Genomic DNA, 21373 nt, shown 5'->3' with positions numbered 1-21373 from the left:
TATTTGCCTTTACGATCAATTTCTGGTTGAACTTAAAGCTCGAATGTTAGACCACTTTATAATAAAGTACATGTACGTGTACAATGGCTGTAAACATAGTTGTATAAACATATATCAACGTATGATTATTATCGTTGATTATGGGGATCTCATTCTACAACAAAGCCAAATTATCCAGTCTTAAATTTACGTGTGCGCATCATAACGGCGCATTATTTCAATAACACAATTTACTTGAGTAAAACATTAGTGAATGCTTGTGATACTAACGAGCTAACCATAAAATAAAAGAGTTATGCAAGACCAATAATAATCTATAGATTATAGAACAAAACAAAATGACGGATAGGAGAGGGTCTAAAATGTCGGTAAAAAAAGTCTTTTTATGAGCGATTACAACTTACCGACGTCGTACCTCGCTTCAGGCGAGGTACACAGGGCGGAACATTAGCTTGAATTCGAAAGAAGTAACATTTTTTGGGAAATATTTAAGTTAGAGACTTGCACAACCACGGATTTGGTAAATGTAAATGTGGGTACATTTTAGAGAGTATGGGTGTGAATACGAGATAAATATAGATGTTTTGAAAATGTAGGTATTTATTCTCAAGCAAGCAGAGTTTTCCATTCAGATTGAAAAATATAGAGAAATATGATTAGTCTTTCAAATCTTTTAACGTCGTTCCCCCTTTAATTCTATTGCTTACATGCAGGTGATATATATTTCAATTTAAACTGCAAGGATTGTTATACAAAATACATTTACTGTGAGAATTCCTCACCGTCATAGCCGGGGAATGGCATCCCTGCAGAATACTTGGGCGGAGACGTACTGTGTTCTAGACCTACACAGGAGGCAGTGATAGCATGGCCGGTCTCTGTTTGCCACCAGTGGTTCAGGATAGGGACCTGGTGAAATATATATTAGTATTAATTTCCTATGTTAAGTAGGTACAATACATCCATAGAGAAATGCTGCTTGACTTAGGAGGCAGTGATAGCATGGCCAGTCTCTGTTTGCCACCAATGGTTCAGGATAGGGACCTGGTGAAATATATATTAGTATTAATTTCTTATGTTAAGTAGGTACAATACATCCATAGAGAAATGCTGCTTGACTTAGGAGGCTGTGATTGCATGGCCGGTCTCTGTTTGCCACCAGTGGTTCAGGATAGGGACCTGGTGAAAGATATATTAGTATTAATTTCTTATGTTAAGTAGGTACAATACATCCATAGAGAAATGCTGCTTGACTTAGGAGGCTGTGATTGCATGGCCGGTCTCTGTTTGCCACCAGTGGTTCAGGATAGGGACCTGGTGAAAGATATATTAGTATTAATTTCTTATGTTAAGTAGGTACAATACATCCATAGAGAAATGCTGCTTGACTTAGGAGGCTGTGATTGCATGGCCGGTCTCTGTTTGCCACCAGTGATTTAGGAGGGGCAAGGCGGATAAAAGGTATGAGATCTTTTTCAAACTGGTGCAATCGATTTGGGGTTTGGGATGTATTTTTTTAAAATTTCATAAAGCATAGCTTTCAAAACTGTAAGTCGATTGCACAATTTTAATCAACTAACAACTTAGGGGCAATTCAACTTATTATAATCTATAAATCACATAACATCAGTTTAATATTTGGTAATTTTACACAATTTAAAGACATTATGATCAGTTAAGAAAAACCTTTCGCAACGATAAAACGATGATTGATTTGAAAGTCGACAGAATAAGGTTGACATACCTGAAACACCTGCTCTGACCAGGTTTTAGTCTCATGGTCGCAGTGTTCCCCGGCCACAAATAGATGTCTCAAACTGAAAAAAAGAAATGTTGATGAGGTCCAAGACATTTACATTTATAACATTTTGAATTGGTGATTAATTCTGTACTTTATACGTAGACTTACGACTTAGTGGAGTATTTTTTGCCCAATCGAGCCTCCGGGTCGGACCTCCTTATGACCCTGAGGGCTGTGGGGGCCGTCAATACAGCGTTTACTTGATGATCGTTGATAACGCTGCAACAAAAAAACGTTTATAGAATAGCTAATTAATATGTATTGTTTCAACAAGTTCAACAGTTCAAACTATCGAGGCCAGCTTTCAAACCTCATCACAGCGTTTGTTTGATGATTTTTGATCGTCTTCCAAGTGCATTAGTACAAAAAACATTTTATATTGTTTCGTCATGGTAGATATTAAGGGCTATGACAGAAATAATTAGCCTACAGCTTTCTCATAATTAATCCACAAAATTAAGAGACATCCAACTTCCTGATCTGTGGTAACGACGCGAGGTGATGGTGATTAATCAACATTGCGATCACAGACCTATAAATACTATGATATTTTCAAATAAAATGACTTTATTTGTATCAAATTCATAATATACAAAAATCGAATTTAGGGCCATAAGGCCCTGCCTTACTAAATTAACCCTAACGTCAATATTTTCATAGAAAACCATAAATAGTTATTGAAAAGAGTTGAAAAAAACAAAACGTACAACAGACATTTTAGATTGAAATCGCATTTTACAACAAACAGTATGTTTGCTACTTTGTCATTATCAATAATGAAGCACTATCTCTTCACATTTTTAATTATTATTATTATTACTCCTTGTGTTTTTTCGGTGAGAAACTTCGCATATAGTGTTTGTGTGATTTACAGTTTAAACAATAAATTGATAACACACGAAATATGTTTTATAAGCAAAATATATTTCGAATTGTATTAATCGTTTCATACCTAAACTGTAATTTGTTCAATATTTTAACTGGAAAACAATAGCCTTGTTGGCAGCTAAAGAAGATACAAAATGGATGATTAAGTTATAGAATAGTAGAATAAATGCACAACTTACCGGAAGTACTGGCCAGAGTCAGGGGTGCGGTCGGGCTTGCCCTCGTACATGACCGAAGTGAGGCCAGCACACAGCGGGCCGTAGCAGATATAAGAGTGGCCCACGACCCAGCCCATGTCCGAGGCTGTCCACCAGACATCGGAGTCCGTCATCCCGTACACCGCAGACATGGTCCAGGCCAGCGTGGCGATGTGTCCACCTGTAGGGCGCAGGATCCCCTTCGGCTGATCTGCCACAACCAGAGCAGACATCTCTCAAGAAAGATTTTGCATTTAAATAGTACACAACATTAAATTTACATATGTTGGCCAGGAAAAACTTGTTTTGGAGATGTCAGTTGGTGAGGTTCCAATATTATAGTGAAATTTCAGCTCTCATATTGCTTTGAATTAGAAGGAATTAATCACAGTTTAACTATTGACTAACTTCAGGGCTGGATTTACATATGGGCTGCATGGGCTATAGGGCCGGGCGGCAGAATTCAGGGGGCGGCAAATTTTGGTAAAAAACAAATGATTCCAAAAGTTAAAAACCTATTTTATTTGAGTATCATTACAAGGTTAGCGTGGCCGCCTCGATGCCGCCGACGTAGCATCGACCCACTGCGGTACCAAGGTAAGCCTACATAGTTAGTGGGGGGGGGGGGGCAAATATTCAAATCTGCATCTGACTGACGTTATTTTACTAAAGAAGAAGAATAAAGTCCAATACTTAACATATTATCAAATATGAGTACACGTACCAATGTATCCTAATTAATATAAAAATGCTGTTTCAGGATTTTAGGAGTTAAGTAACAATTGGGTGGTTTCCCTAGGAGGTTGATAAGTTTAGAGGTTCAGAAGCCCACTCACACAGAGATACGAGCACAGATATCATAATACGTTGTGAGTCCTTCCTAAGAAATAAATGCGCTTTTTACTTAGAGGTGTGGTGATACTAAATCATATATCACACAATTCGGTGCGTGTAAAAATCACATTGAGTGTTAGTCCTCCATAGGTCGATCCATATCCAGACACATTTCGTAAATTTATGTTCTTATAAGATAGAGAAATGCTTACATGTGAATTTAGTTTTTCCTTGAAAGAAAATGCTGTACCTGTGGTACCGGAAGTGTAAAGTATGTACAGAGGATCGTTGGCCTCTACAGGCACGCAGGGGTGAGGCTCGGCGACAGAGAGAGCATCGTCCCACAGCAGGTCCATGCCGGGACAGAGCTCGACCTCCTGGACATTACGTCTCTGGAAGATGATGCACCTTAGGGGTTTGCACTGCACCCTCGCTATGGCCTCGTTTAGAATTTTCTTATAACTGGAATCCAACAGGAAAACCTCAAAAACAAAACACGTCTTACGGCTGAAACCATTCAAGATCAACAAGAATGCAGAGCAAAGACTATGTACTCTAGCACCTGTTAGCCGTCATTGTGGCTTTGCTCAACATGTTCTTGTAAATATGATATGAGAAATAAAACTTGTCACATGACTCCCACTTTCAAGGAAATAGAAGAAGAATATACTCTAAAGTAGGTTCCATTATTACTTACTAAAATATGATTTCATAAAAAACCTTCTGAATAAAAAACTTAAAAATTTCAGAATGTGTTACGTGTGTATATAAAGGGTCAAGCCCGTACTTGCTAGTGTGCTGCTATTGCACAATTTCCGGAGGAAGATTAGTGTGACAAACAAGCCAGTTAGGAAATATTGTGATGGGGCAGATGGGATCTGTAAGTCAATAAATCAATAGTTCGATTGTTAATGTCACCTGCTGGGCTTGCTAAGATATTTTATATAGTTAATCATTTAAAAATGAATACATTATACCATTGCGAATTTCATATAGTCGGTTTACCAAAGGAAGCCATTTCACTGAAGAATAAAATATCTTCAAAAACCAGCAACAAAGACTATCGTCAAATCATTAACCAATATTGATTATCGTTCTAGTCTAAGCATCTTTTTTCAACCAGTGACACATGACTAGTACTCGGCGGTCTTCCAAAACCATCATGCAGGAGTTAAACCCAAATTTAGGTGACAAGAAAGTGAAACTCTAGATACTAACAACAATTAGAATTGTTTGAAAATTAGATTTTTAAAGTACTTATTGTACAGTTTGTAGACATGAGCTGGTATCTTCAAACTGTGTCATGGGAAAATACAGGGTTATTTCAACAAATCCTTAAACCTAAGAACAACATAGAGAGTTGAGGTACTTACTTCACAATTTTGTTTGGCTCGACTCCGCAGCTTGCGGCGATGATGACTTTGGGTTGCGCGTGGTCTATTCTGGCGCACAATTCTCTAGCTGCAAACCCTAACAAGAGAAATATACTAATTATTTTCTTGTTTGTAAAGTATGGCTTCTTTTTAATTAATTATAATAAAATTAGCCTTTACGTTTATAACAGATTTTTAACTACAGTAAAAAGTAAGCCATTATGTTGCTAAACTTTTATGACTTCATATTATGGAGTAGTCAAAGTTCACGATTTGTTAAAAAAATATACACAAAATAACTTAAAAGCAGAATACCAAAAGGAGCAATATTGTATTGGTCTAAAGATTAGTGTAATAAAATATATAACCGAACTTTACTACGGATACTAACCTCCGAAGACAACAGAATGTACTGCTCCCAACCGAACCGTGGCCAGCATGGCAATAATGGCCTCAGGGATGAGAGGCATGTATATAAGGACTCTGTCACCTTTACGAACACCCAAGCTAGCCAAAGATCCTGCCAGCAAAGATGTCTGTAACATATCATTGTCTTCTTAGAATATACTCTCAATAAATTGGTTATCGGTACAGTTAATGCTTACCATCAGACAAAGGAAACGTTAGTATGGTATACTTGAAACAGTAGTGTATGGTATCAACATCAACATGTATCCAGGTCACCGTAAAAAACCTTTTTGTGTTAATTATTCAGAAGTAACTGCAAATCTCCACCATTAAACTAATCATACCAACCACATTTGCTTTTGAATTTTGAGTTTAGCTCCAGTTCACCTTCCTTTTATTGTATTGTATTCCTGGTTCAGATCCAAAGAAAGTCGTCATCGAAAAAGCTCAAAACGAAACATTTACATGTTTTTGACATCAGAGACATCTATAAATAGGTAAAGTGATAGTCTAATTGTCCATTTTTTGCAATAAAAGGAAGGTGAACTGGAGCTAAACTCTAAATTCAATTGAATCAACCATTCCTACACATAGCTACTGCCTACTTTATGTGTAGAAAACTCGGTTGCTCCACCGTTCTTAGAGATCGTGTCTATCACATTGTAGTGCACTCAGTTGTGTACCTGATGAGACAATGAGAATACCACTTTACCTATTAATATCGATGTCGAAACGATGTAAATGTTTCGTTTTGAACTTTTTCGTCGTCGACCTTCTATGGATCTCTTCAGACAAAGAATACTCCAGAGACCAGATTCCATGAGACTTTTTATTAAAAAAAAAATACCAATTAATATGATGAATATTATTTTATGTTAATATGTTGAGGATGTACCTGCTGCTGCAACTCGTTGTAGGTGACACGACGTGTACTCCTGGTGACCGGACTGTCGTGGATGAGAGCCACCTTGCTGCCTTTGCCTGCCGCCACATGTCGGTCCACGGCGTTGTAACAGGCGTTCAATTCCCCACCCACAAACCTGTGGCACACCCAACATCGTCAACTTTATAACAGTCAAACATTCAGATTAAAACTGAATTCTTACTGATTTAGGTCTGTTATCTCCATGGTCCGTTTGAGTGCTACTGACCATATTGCTAAGAAGTAGCGCGAATTTATAAATTTTTTTATTGGCGATGAAACATCAATTCAAATCAGATTTTTATTGCCGGAACATTATACAACGCATTACAAAAGTCAATTATTAATTCTTACTTGCTAAAAGCTTTGCCATACAAACCACAAGAAATCTCATTCAAACTTACAATTTTCAAACTTAACTACATCTATTCATTCACCGATTATTCCAGTTCCATCGACGGATTCAGTCAATCTTTTTCATTGGTGGTCTCCCAATCATATGCCAAAAACTCGTCAACAATATTAAATGTTTGTGACACTAAAAAGAGTTTCAAACGAGTTTTTAACATCTTGAGCGTTGGAGTCTTTTTTTATTGAATTTGTTAAGTTATTGACGAAATGAACACCTGCATGTGAAGGCAAGTGTTCATAAACCACCGTTCTGTGTCTACCAGTTCGGTAGTTATCTCTGCCTCTAATCTCGTACAATAATGTCTCGGCCATTCGTCATGGCACATTTAGACATACAAAATAGAATTGTTTCCAAGATGTAGAGATTGAGCTGCGTCAAGAATTGCAAATTTTTGAAGGCTTCCTTGTACGACTCTCTCGGATCGCTTGTTTTTGAATTTTGAACACTCTCATGAATTAAATAGCTTGCACGAGCTCTCTACAACGCCAGCCCGTAAGTGAGATGGAAAAAAACTAAATTGTGTATAACTATATAAGCTTAACAGATAGACTTTACGTATATATATATATATATATATATATATATATATATATATATATATATATATATATATACGTATTTCTTGCTGAGCATGAAAAGTTGAGAGTAGGTCGGGTTGCAGTTCTTGCTGCATCTTTTATTGTGCGTCTAAGAAATATGATGCAGAATTAGCCAAATGTGTGGCGTTAGTGAGAAAGTTTGGCAAGCCAGTCATCTTCATAACATTAATTGCAATCCTCCATGGTCTGAAATAACTGATAGTATTACTTCTTGAGAGGCACCTAGAGGTAGGTTAGACATTGTGGTATGAGTTTTTCAAGTGCAAGAATTGATACGACTAATTTGTAAAGAAGGCCATTGACTAAGTTGTATCTGCTGACATTCCCACCCCTTCAAATAAAGAACTCTATGAATTAGTAAAAATTCATATGGTGTGTTTGCATGCAAAGAAGGAAAATGTAATGTAAATATGTTCCAAAATATTGAGGAAATGTAAATGGTTCTACATTGCATAGGCTAAGAAATAATGTCATGACCATAACTAAACGTATTATTCGAGAGTGTGTTGACGTTACTAATCAGTTCATTGTACCATGTAATCTATTCCTCTTGCTATATTTCCTTCAAGAGCTGACCGGTTGTGATAATTTTTGTTTCGAGATTTTTAGAAATCGATGGGTATTATCACCCAGCATGTATAAGCTGATATCATTATGGCATGTCCTGCAGGTGGAAATGATAACCAAAAACTAAACGATATACAATCGGTTACAACTACACAAGGTTTATAACTAGTAGGTTATAAATAGTGGTTTAAAATCAGCGGGTATAACCATTTAGTGAAGGGCTGATCAGAGTTCTCCAGCACTCTGGTCCATGGTTTTGTCCAGGAGAGGCACGCCCCCACCTCCGCCCAGAACGTTTCTGGCTCCTCCAATGAACGCCGGAACGCCTCGAAGTATTTGTCGCTGTAGTAAGGGTTCGGCCTCCTGATCAAATCTGTAAATAAAATATAAAACCCATGAAATATTCTATAATCTTTCATGCTGATCGAACTTTTATTCTATCTAGAATTTTAAAATGCCCAAATATACTTGGTTTGCCTAAACTACTGCAAAATTTAAAGTATTATTCCAGTACAATTAACCGCCGGCTCATTTTTGCCAACAAAGACCATGGGAAATTGAACTTGGTTTTTCAAAGATAAATGTGCCCGGCGTGGCGGCCTGTTTCTTGATCTTACAGTAATAAATTGACTTTTTATTTTAGGTGTTAAAGAAACAGTTTGTATGTTCATCTCCTGAGACTAGGTCTAATAATTTTGAACTCAGTGTTGTTTTTATACTTGGACTGTTCAAAGTGAACAACAGAGTAGATATGTTAAAATGGATCTATGTATTGAGCTTAGAATGACCTGTTTCCATTTCCAGAATTGTGTAAATAAAATATAAAACCCATGAAATATTCTATAATCTTTCATGCTGGTCGAACTTTTATTCTATCTAGAATTTTAAAATGCCCAAATATACTTGGTTTGCCTAAACTACTGCAAAATTTAAAGTATTATTCCAGTACAATTAACCGCCGGCTCATTTTGCCAACAAAGATTTCAAAAGAGATCAAAAGACGACTAACCCCAAAATTTAAACAATTTGACTTATCCATCATATTGAATGAAAATGTAGGCTCAGATTTAGGATGAAGCTAATTATGTATAATGCTTTTTACATTTTATCTTAACTGATAATAAGTAGCATTAATAAAATTGTATTCTCTTTTTTATATCGTATATTGTAATAAATAAAATGCTGGATTTCATAAAGCTATTTGAATTAAAAATATGTTTAAAGGCAGAAAGTAAAGTATATGTACATGGAAATTAACACAGTTATTGGAATAAAGTAGGCGCATGTGCGAGTTTTTATTTATTTAGCAAATGCGTTGCAAGGGTTGTAAAAAGCACGGCCAGAGGTTAAATTGGTAAAATATAGAATGAAAACCTCTGAATTCTTACGTTTGGCAATTCAATGAGTTACTGTTCTGTATAACAGAGGAAACACAAATCTAGAAAATGATTGTATATTTTAACGTATTGATTAAAAATAAGCTCAGTACTAGAGTTCTAAACAATTGAAACGTTTAATTTGGTGCTTCACTGAATTTGAAAGATACTGGGCTCTAATTAACTAATTTCAGAAATACGTGTTCCTTTTAGGGAAGCTAAGTACGAAACTAAACCATTACACCGTGCCGTGATGTTGAGAGGGTGGGACAGCCAGACATAACTGTGTCCACTAAAAATGTTTCATAACACATGTCCACATAAAAGCATTTTTGAGCTCAAGTACACCCTACGAAGTCTGGAAGCCAAGAGAGGAAGGGTTGACCTCATCCTGTAAAAACTAAATTACGGAAGTTCCTAATAACCGGAACTACTGAAAAGACAACAAAGGTGCCAGTCGCCTCAGAATAAAAGAAAACCTGGCAAGTTAATAAATATTAAAAAATGAGATTTTGAAGTATATTCAAATAATATCAATCTATAAAAATAGATTTTTATAAGCCTAACAGGTGTTTCTTAGACGAGGCCTAACTTCCTTTTGGTTATAAAACAATGTTGCGCCAATCACCACAATAAACTCCCCACGATATAATATTGGATTCGGAGAAGTGAGAAGATATTTTGCTCACTAGTGTGTTGATGTTTGATTTTTAATGAAATTTCTATTGATTTCAAATGTAAGTCATGAGGCACGTGAGTTTAAACTTCATCTCTCTGAGATATCGAGAATTTAGAAACGAAATATAGTTCTTCTAAGGATCGCAAACCCATTTAAACCCCTCTTGGTTGGTGGTTGTATCTTCATGACAAATGTTTTTTTTATTTGTTTGGTGAGAGAATAAAACCCGTATGAGTCAAAATGTCATGCTGTAGGAAATCGGAGAGTGGAAACAAATACAGTTCTTGTATAGATCCTGCAATTCCATTCTTATCCCTGTGTAGATGTTTGATTTTTATGAAATTTATTTTAATTTTCTATATATGCCATTGAGGCACGCGTGTCAATTTGTATTTACTTCTGACATCGAGAAGTTGAGAAATGAAATATAGCTGTTTCAGGGGTTGCAACACCATTTCAACCACTATGTGCCCTCGATCCTCATGAAAAATGTTTTATTTGTAAGGTGAGAGCATAAAACACGTGTGTGTCAAATTTCATCGTTTTTGGAAATCTATTTCGTGGTTTTCGCGAAGTTGTAAAAACAAAAATATAGTTACTCTAAGGGTTCTCTATTTCAACCTACATAACGCTCAATCTTCATAAAAAATGTCCAATTTGCCTCTTAAGAGCATAGGACGCGTCTGTGTCAAATTTCATCTGTCTAGGACGCCGAGAAGTTGTGAAACGAAATATAGCTGTTCTACGGATTAGAACCCTATTTCAACTCCTGTTGATGTTTGATGAGGATGAAAATGCTCTAGTTTGACTATTTAAGTCGTGAGGCATACGTGGGCCGAATTGAAACTTTCTGGAATATCTGGAAGTTGGATAATTAGTGTTGAGTGAGTGAGGGCTTTGCTGTTTATATATAGAGATAATATCAACGTAATAGTAATATTTCTAACTGATTTAAAATAATAAATGGACCTAATGAATATGTAATTAACTTAACAGTAACATTTGTAGTTATTTTGAAGTAATAAACTAATCCAATAATTACTTTTATATAATTTGAAAAGACAATTCATTCAAAAGTAGGACCCTATTATTAAATTGTAAAGCATAATAGAAAAAATGGTAAAAACATTTTATTCCTTGTGTCACTAAAAAGGAATTGAGTAATTGTTTTCATTAAGTAGCACGGAATCTCCTGGAATTAGATGCAACAGAGAGGCGTTTGCAGTGGATGTTTGTTTTGTAATTTAATTTACGAAGGTCTGTTCTATTACAATACACACCTACTTTCTAAAACAAGTGTTTAAAAATGGAGAAAGGTAAACACGATACTTTCTTATGTATCCAACGATGACTATAGCTTGAGGAAATATATATTTAGTTTCTTAAATTTATCTTGTTGGTACATATTGAAATAAAACATTGATTTCTTTTAATGATCTCATCCTAATTCATGATAATTATAAATGAATTTAAATCCTAGTTATTATTTACTGATTGTTACTGTAATATCTTACTAACGCAACCATATACTGTGTAATAAACGAAGAATACATGATATTAAAAACAAAAATGTGTGAAGATATTTCTAGGACAAATACACATTCCAACGTGTCTAAATGTGTTTCCTGCAGATGTCAGACTACACTTACACATATGTTTCCTCGACGTATGTATAACGGAACTTATATTATAATAAAATAATGTGGGGCATTCAAGGTATGTGTGGAGTAATTTATAGAACAAATAAACATACTAACGCATATAAATTTATTTCCAACAGATTTCAGATTATATTTACAGGTTTACTTGACTCAAAACTTTTAAGTATAAAGTAACTTGTATAACATTACAGGAATTTGAAATCATAAAACTTATGCCAGTTAAGATAATTCTGGTTCGAATAAACAAGACTACTATCTAAATTTGTTTCCAGCAGATGTCACTTACAAGTATTTTCTCGACCTAAGTGTAATGTAACATGTATCGTATACAGCTCTCCTTACCGGTGACGATACATACAATAATGTATGTAATGTATGTATGCTGCGACTAATGCCACAATAAATGTTTTTATGTTTCAAGCTTTAGCTGGTAATTTTTAATTTATTATTTTGTAATGTGTACTAGATTACAATATTTAACCCAGATATGGCGAATGATTATTCCGCTAAAAGAAACTGAAAATAATTGAAAGTTTTAAGCCTTTATACTGTACGAACCAAGTGACGTCATCGTGTTAGGCAAAACTGTATCCTCAAATCCACGGTATGCAGATAATTGTGAATTTGTAATAAATATCTCTGTACATATGGAGGTATTTTTAACGTTTCTCTTGCATCATTTCCTAATAACTGTTATTGGTATCAATGAAGAAATTATAATTTTATTTATGGAATTATGAGAAATGTTATGAATTATTAATTTTTAATGAAAAATATTTTCGATCTAGATGGATTTAACATAGATTTATATTTGTGTCATGTATTTGTTTTTGAAACATTACCCACTCACTTTGATTAGATTAATTCACTTACACTAACCCTGACAAATTATTAAACTATTATACAAAAATGAATTTAATGAGATATAAAAAGGGCGCTACCTTACTGTTCATTAAGGACCCGACCGGTAATTCTTAAAATCATGCCTTTGCCTGTCTGTCTGTCGGCGTGTGCGATAAATGTTGATAAAGACGACCTAGAGATATGAAATTTGGTACTTGGTTTCCTCTTGGTTTAAGGGAGAACTCTATTGATTACTAGGGGTAGTATAGAACGGCAAGGTACAGTTCTGAATTGAATGCTACTGGGAAGAACTTGACTTCTTGATAAATTAAAATATATTTTAAGTTTATTAAGTTCCAGATAAAAAAAATGTATAAAACAAAAGAACTGCAGCTGGTACAGAACAGAAGATCGACAACGACGACAAGCAAGACGAAGTGACGAGAGAGTTCGTCCGGAAGTTTACTCCGGAAGAAGCTACTATCAGTTCAGTACAGACTTTCGTTACATTCTGTTAAATGCTTCGATTCTGAGTTTTATTGGTTGATATGATTAGCGAAAAGATAAAAGTAATAAACATGATATTACACTGCACAATGCACCACAGTACAGTAGTTGATGACGTTAGTAGGCTTGAGTTATATATTTAAAGATCGCGTTTTCAAACAGAATTAAAAGGCCAAGCTCTGGGTTGCTGACTGACAACAGAGAAGTTCACGACGCAAACTTGTTGATCCGCGCCAATATCTGCTATTGTGAGGCGTGTTGACACTGAGCTGATCTCCTGTTATTGCAATATCTGGCACAGCGCAGTTCACTTCAGTGGCCTAATTATTAGCGTTGTTGATTCCAGCGTGAGAAAGTCATGTGCTTCAGCTTCGATGAAGGTAAGCACCTGTGCCGTGGTGCTTTTTTATAGTCCTAAAATAGTAGAGAGTACAACAATATCTGATACAACACTGTTGTTCCCCCAATAGCATAGACATTAGTCTTGTAGACCTGAGCTGAATCGTCGTGAGCTCCAGCCTTTGGGGAAGGCAGCACATTGTAAAAAGAATTCTCTGGTTGCAGGTGAATAAAGATTTATTTACAGGGTTTTACTAATACCACATGGGTGTAGATTAGATAAGATTAAAAAGAACATATAAAGGACTATTAGTTCTCAAAGTGTCAATCTAAACTCATTGCGCACCCCAGATTCCATTAGTAGAGCATGCCCACACTGTGACTTTAACGATATCCAAGAGTCTCTGCCCAGTATTGACGTCAAATTCATCACATGGCTACAAGGTTCCAAATGGGGTTCTTCTCCTGACCTCAAGCCTCTCATAATCCAAAATAATGTGTTTAGCAGATTCCTACAACTGACTGCATAGTTCACACCTACGATCTTCAGTAGAGACTTCTACAGGCGTGATATTCATGAGTGTAACATGATATCTGATGATGGGCTGTGGAGCGCCTTACTCAATGAGAATATGCCTCAAATTTAGCAAGGAGAAATTAAAATATGTACCAAGGGAATTTGACAGAAAAGCACAGTTCTCATACTGTATTGCATTGCAGCACATGGAGAACACTTTAGAGTAATTTAAAACTGAAAATAGAAATCGCTATACTAATTACACAAATTTATTTTTCATGTTCTTGATTCTAGTGAGTGTTACTAAAGGTATTTGATAGTCACATATTAAAGAAATGGACTTTACTAACCAAGTGGGTTGGGAATGAAAATAATTGATGTAGTCTGCATATAAGCATACAGGCTTAGGGTTGTTTGGTACCGGAAGCAATAACGTACGACCCTTTTGGAGTACATGTCAACTTAATGAGGTTATTTAAAGGTATAACTCACGATCAATAGAATTACCGCTTATGCAGAGGAAGAAGTTACGTCGACTATGCATTTGGAATATTATTTTGTACCCGAAAATTTTTCATCGGCGTAAGAATACCAAAGAAGAACTTGCAATTAAAATCATTGAATTTACTCTCCACAGTTTGGAACGTGTGCATGGGAGTGCATTTGATTACACTCTTCCCGTAATAGTCTTTTAAACCGTGTGAAGTCCTCAAACTATACGAGGAATAAACAAGGTTTTGGCTCACGAAAATTAAAGAATTATAAAAATTATATTTGGAATGGTATTTTTTTATTGCCTGATTTGTTGGGTAGTGCGAAGAAAATACTTGTAACAAACTACTCGATGGGCGTGTAAGTTGTGAGGACAATTCCGCTACTCGAGAATTAACGCTTGTTTATATACGTTGTTTATAACACTGACGTATGCAGTAACTCATATAGAACAGATTATAGACGATCTTAAAGCGTAAGAACTCAATACGTATAAGAAATGTGAAGTGTAAAAATATAGCTTACTTTTTAACTGAGGACGTCAATATTAAAATCTCCTTAAATTGACCATACACCTGCACAATTTCCGAGAAATGTATCTTAATTCACTGATCATGACCTTTAGATATCAAACCCCCTCACTCACTCTTTTTATCGTCTAACTGAGTTTTGAATATTCTCCTCAACACGACTTAATTAGTGGACTGTATTGAGTCACGTTTGAGTTTATAGATTCGAAGAGACTTCCACGAAAACGTAACTTTTAGTCAGCACTTCCAGTGATGTGAATGTGTACAGTTTTGTAAACATAAAAAAATCGCAGGACTTTTTAAAATTTCTAAATGTAGTTTTTTCCATTTCAAGTTTCTTTAAGCCTGTTGTTTCTTACTTTAATTACTGTTTTATACGTTGTTATATTTCTTATTTGTGCATTGTGGTACGATATATGAATATATAGTGATTTTGTGTCTGTAAAGTTCTAATTAGTGGGTCAATTAAAAGAAAAATTATGAAACATGAACAATTTGAAGCATATTGGAGATGTATGGAGACATCATCGCAACCTTCTTAAATCACCAAACAGTTAAATTAGCTGGATCTTCCTGTATTTTGATTTTGATGGAAGAAGCCCGTGCTGATAGAAAAGCATTTCTTAGCGTCAGCACGAAGAATTCCTAGGATTAAAAACCGTAAAATAGTTCCGAAATGAAATCGTCGAACGTTACTACGAACGATACTTGTATAAATCAGCGCCATCACGTTTTTACTGCAGTTTCTCAATATTAAGTCCGGTATAATCCGACTTGTGTCGTAAAAACTTGGAACAATAAAAGTGCAGGTTGTAATTACGTGTACCTCCTCACCGAGGTGACGCTGCGCCCAATACACATTGGCACTTGAGGCAATAATTAATGGCTCGAACTTTCATAGTAAACTTACGTTATGTGTCCCCCAGGTAATACTCAGTGTACACTACTTTATATTACTACTTGTGTCTTTCGTTTTACAAGAATGTCACCATAAAATACTTCTTACTTTTATTACTTAAACTGTGACAAAAAATTGAACATTCTAATGTATTGTGTCAGTAATATTTCGACGTGGAAAAACTGTTTCACACGACCCAGATATAAAAACGATTGTAAATATTTAAAACAACTCATTTACGACTAAATAAATTAAACTTCTCATTTGTCTTTGTATTCTACAACATAATAGTTATAAATAACATTATGAGTGTTACAAATGTTACAATCCATTCCAACTATTCCAGTTGTATATATTTGCGATTGCTTTACAGTATTTTTTACTCAAGTAAACAATGTGCTTATTATGGAATATTTCAACTAGTATGTGTCGATTAGTATTAGGGTAACTACGATGTTACTTAGGTACCAGTAACGTGAACTTTACAGAGACTCTGGGGACAGCGTAACTCTATAACCGATACAAAGTGAGTGTCTGTTATAGCAGTCCCACACACCTGTAATCTTGGGTATACGATAAAACGGAATAAATTTATGACAATCGAGATGCAATAGCAATCATTAAATTATTTGGCTTGTTATTGACAAATGTATGTTAGGTACCACCTAACATTTCATCTTTATTGATATTGATGATACTGATTGGCATGATGTATCACTAAAAATTGCATCTTTATTAATACTGATGACCTTTAGATGCAATATCAGTCAATGAGGTGTTTGGCTTGTTATTAACATACATATACTATCTTACTGAGTTATTATACATGAGGTATCATCTAACATTTAATCTTTATTGATATTGATGACCTCAAATTGCAATATCAGCCAGTGAGGTGTTTGGCTTCTTTTGACAGACATCTACAACCTTACTATGTTAGTACATGAGGTATCACCTAACATTTCATCTTTATTGATATTGATGATACTGATTGGCATGATGTATCACTAAAAATTGCATCTTTATTAATATTGATAACCTCGAGATGCAATATCAGCCAGTGAGGTGTTTGGCTTCTTATTGACATATCTACAACCTTACTATGTTAGTACATGAGGTATCACCTAACATTTCATCTTTATTGATATTGATGACCTCGAGATGCAATATCAGCCAGTGAGGTGTTTGGCTTCTTATTGACAGACATCTACAACCTTACTATGTTAGTACATGAGGTATCACCTAACATTTCATCTTTATTGATATTGATGACCTCGGGATGCAATATCAGCCAGTGAGGTGTTAGGCTTCTTATTGACATACATCTACAACCTTTACTATGTTAGTACATGAGGTATCACGTAATATTTCATCTTTATTGATATTGATGACTTCGAGATGCAATATCAGCCAGTGAGGTGTTTGGCTTGTTATTGACAGACAAATACTATCTTAAAAATCTTTGTTTAAAGATTGTTATTGACGACGAACGGTTTGACAGGATGCCAGGATTTCGGACATTTGCCATCGTTATATGTTACAATTTCACGTTTGGAAGATTGGAATGTATCATCTTCATGGGATTTCTCTTGCATTCTCTGCAGTGACAACGCACCGATTGGGTATGTTTGAACCCTTTTCTTTCCCTTCTTTTCTTCTCTCTGTTCTGTATTTTTGTATATACTAATACCTCCACCGCCTGACGAAGAGGATAAATTACAATCCTCGAAACCTCTGTGTTATACCTTTTGTAACATATAACGATGGCTAATGTCTGTAATCCTGTGTTACAATGCTGTATCCTATGACACGTGACCTTCTATAAATAGAATTGTTAGACATAGGTAGGTCACCGTTTAATAATAGCTGATCAGTGGTGGCTGATCGTAACAGAAACGTCTCTTCTATGGAAATTCCATTTACATTTTTAGAACTACAAACACTGACAGATTTTTCAGTAAAATAATGAAAGGAGAGTTTATTATTCGTGATCAAATTCACTAGAACTGTGATACATTACGTGATAGGTACTGTCTCGAGCGATCTTCTCGTTCCTCAACATCGGTGTCAGCCTATACTCAACTATTCTCAACAGTAGGTCTGGATACACTGTATTTGATGTGTTTACTTATATACATTAAAAATAACAGTTGTATTGGATACGTTGTCAATATTTACCACCTTTGAGTTCTTAATACAGTTTAGAAGGTTTTAGAGGCAGTTAACGGATTCAACGGAATCTTGAGTGCATTGCTTTTTTAAACATTTTGCCAATAATAAATTTCTTACAACTTTCCCTTCCTAATGGCTACTATTAAACGCACGTGATCACTTAGTATTTTAACTAATTTTAGAAAAATACTGTTACCTTCAAGTTCATCTCTGTGGTCGTAGCGGCTGCGGCAGATCTCTGCCTGGAAGTTAATACCGTTGTGTTTGGGTTCCGGTTCTGCGAGGAGTCGAGCAGAACTCGGGGTAATCATCCTGCAGCCGTTCCTGGAACAGGGAATTATTTAGTAACATCCGGTCACTCCTCTCATGCTGGAAATTCTAGCCTATTGGTATTTTGTAGCCTATTTGTTTGAAAATTTTGTATTAACCATCGAAGGTTAGAAAGATAATAGGATTTTGGAAATTTTCAATCGTTACATGTTGCAAAATCTATAACACAACGTTTCGAAAATTGATGTATATCATCTTCGTCAGGTGATAAGAACCTAAAAATTAGAACTGTACTAAGAAAGAAGAAATAAAATATTAAATGTCCTTTTTTTCTTTTTTGGTGGCAGTCCATTGCTTCACGTTCTAATTTTCTTATCACCTGATGAAGAGGATAGGTTTCAATCCTCGAAACGTTGTGTTGTAGTACATTTTGTAACATATGACGATGAACATTGTCCGAAATTATATTATACTATCGATCATTATATTAATGGTACAGTTTGATAACGCTGTAGGACCTGTGTTGTCCTTACTACTCTAAGGCTTATGTACTGCTTGGGTTAGCAATAGGGAGGTTCAAATCAAATCCAGTCTACCGAACTCATACTGTATAACTATGACAGAAACACACACACACACACACACACACACACATACACACACACACACACACACACACACACACACACACACACACACACACACACACACACACACACACACAAAACACAGTCCGACATGACTACACTTGTAAAGATAACACTCACGAGAAGATAACATTTTTTAAAGCTAAGAACATGATTGTTCCTCTTCTGTGGAGAATATTCCTAAAAGTGTCTACACATAGAAATAACATAAAAGAAAAAGATAATTTCTGACGAGTTCCTTTCGTTTTGAGGTAAAATTTTCGGTGTAATCGATGAGTGCAAACGCCGTTTTTGGGAGAACTAAACAAACAAACAAACAAAATTGAACACAAAATAAAATAAATTGCACTCTAAATATTTTATAACACAAAATGAGCTTTCATATTATTGGTGCTCAATTTTTTCGTGTTTAAATATTTCACAAAACCGCAGAGCATATAATAAAATGTTACTGCAAAATTGAAGCTATTTTTCGGAGATGTGGCTACAACTGTAGCCTTGCTGACGGCCTGTGGTACTGAATCAAATCTAAAAGCCTAAAGAGGAACGTCTAAGTTAACAATGGAGTATAAAAGAAGTTTATAGTATAGTATGTATGCGAACTGTAGAGTCTACTGGAGTCTCACATCGTGGCAGCGCAGTTCCGATACTAAAATTCATCGGAGTAACCACTACAATAATAGGTAGAAGGGATTTGGAAATTAAAATGAGTCACTCTTGATAATATTAGTGCTCTTCCTATGTATCTAATCTGAATCCTTTTCATCGCATGTTGTCTTTCAAATTGAAGGTTGGTGCCCCCTTCTTATCCTTATCCAGTTATCTAAGCAAAACCAACAATTATTACTTCTACGTGAATCGAAAGGCATCACATAATAATTTAAACCCGTGTCTCACCATCCATGATAATGTTAAATGACTCACTTTCTAACCAAGATAGAAATACACCATATCAAAAGTCGCGTAACAGGCTTCTCTGGGGTTGTATACAAAATGTATAGTCTATATTGGTAATACATGTCTATATTACCATGTCATATATTACATCTCAGTTGCTTCTTAAACTGAGATCTTAATGATTATGTATAACATTGTTATTTATTAATTTATTTATAAAAATTGTTAAATTTCTAGAATAGATATATTACACAACATATTGTTTTGCTTTTTTTCTGCATGTTGAAATGTACAACTTAAAATATGTTGCTTGTTTTGTTGATTATTAACTAAAGTACAATTAATTTATTTGTGAATCCCAAATGTATGTTATACACACATATTGTTGTTGTTTATATATTGTTATTGTTATTTTTTATTCTGGCCATTTATTTATTGTTGTTATTTACTTATTGTTGTTATTTATTTGCTGTTGTATTTATATATTATTTGAGTGAGTTGTATCTATTTACATAAAGGATATATATGCGTGTGTATTCCTTAAAATTAAGGTGTAGGTATAATTATTATTAAGTAATAGTTTCAATTATTATTGCTTTTAAAATCTATTGCTTGTTGCATGTGGTTGGGGACTTTAACCCACAATATATTGTATTGTAATAAGAGAACTGCCCCAATGTAATTGGGTTGTTACCTGTTTTGGAGCATGTAAAATAAAATAAATAAATAAATAAAATATCATGTTAAAATGGCATATGATTGTACTTAGTACATTTACAGGTTTATTTACTCTGTTACTTTCTCGATACCATTAAGCTTACTCATAAGACCAATGTAAAAATATTCATTAACGCTCAACCAAATCCAATAGAGTGATATGCACTATCATCTGTTCGTTCTTGAGATTTTTTCCGACAGGCATAAATGAAATATTTCCATTCCCTCGAATGATAAGCTTCGCTGACGCTCAGCCAATGACAGTAATGTTTATCTTGTGGTAAACAAGCATACAATTTAAATTTGTCATCTATTGTAAACTAAGTTGTACTAAAAACTATGTCATCAATAATTTCGACACCTGCTAGATATTTTCAAGCATAAATTTAAATCGCTGTCTGTTTTGTTATTTCAAATACACTTTTTAAGTCACATGGGTAACACAAATAAATGGTGAAGGACGATTCAGTTTTACAGTGCTTGAGTGTATACAAAAGAAACTGTTTTTTTTAAACCTGAATAAAAGGTAATTCAGAATCTCACAAAGTACCAACCGCGTTACAAACGTCAAGTAGAACCGCGCTACCAACGTCACGGTACAGGCATGTCTTAAATTTACGTCACATATCGTACTGTGTCTGCCATCAGTCGTTCTTACCTTGCAGGGAGTCAAGTTCTAAGAATATGTAAATCAGTTCAAAATTATCAGTATTACTTATAGATCGAGAACACCCCTTACCAAAATCTATTCTATTTTACCAACAGTTTGATAAAAATTTGTACATCGAATAAAAATGAGAAAAAGCCAAATGCACGCATACTGGTAA

The 21373-nt window shown here is 35.0% G+C and overlaps 1 protein-coding gene across 1 annotated transcript in view; it reads right to left on the bottom strand.

The window, feature by feature from the left end:
- LOC124360050 (acyl-CoA synthetase short-chain family member 3, mitochondrial) overlaps positions 1 to 21373 on the bottom strand; it is a 64167-nt gene that overhangs the window by 7694 nt on the left and 35100 nt on the right. The window contains exons 2-11 of the mRNA XM_046813302.1: positions 18212 to 18339; positions 8209 to 8374; positions 6397 to 6541; positions 5485 to 5629; positions 5094 to 5190; positions 3971 to 4182; positions 2869 to 3097; positions 1910 to 2020; positions 1745 to 1817; positions 783 to 909 (exon numbers count right to left, since the gene is read on the bottom strand). Coding sequence (XP_046669258.1) covers positions 783 to 909; positions 1745 to 1817; positions 1910 to 2020; positions 2869 to 3097; positions 3971 to 4182; positions 5094 to 5190; positions 5485 to 5629; positions 6397 to 6541; positions 8209 to 8374; positions 18212 to 18326 — 1420 coding nt within the window. The 5' untranslated portion in view covers positions 18327 to 18339. The remainder of the gene's footprint in view (positions 1 to 782; positions 910 to 1744; positions 1818 to 1909; positions 2021 to 2868; positions 3098 to 3970; positions 4183 to 5093; positions 5191 to 5484; positions 5630 to 6396; positions 6542 to 8208; positions 8375 to 18211; positions 18340 to 21373) is intronic.

This window comes from Homalodisca vitripennis, chromosome 4 (assembly GCF_021130785.1).
Source record: "Homalodisca vitripennis isolate AUS2020 chromosome 4, UT_GWSS_2.1, whole genome shotgun sequence".
Taxonomy (NCBI): domain Eukaryota; kingdom Metazoa; phylum Arthropoda; class Insecta; order Hemiptera; family Cicadellidae; genus Homalodisca; species Homalodisca vitripennis.
This window is presented reverse-complemented; position numbering and strand designations above follow the sequence as displayed.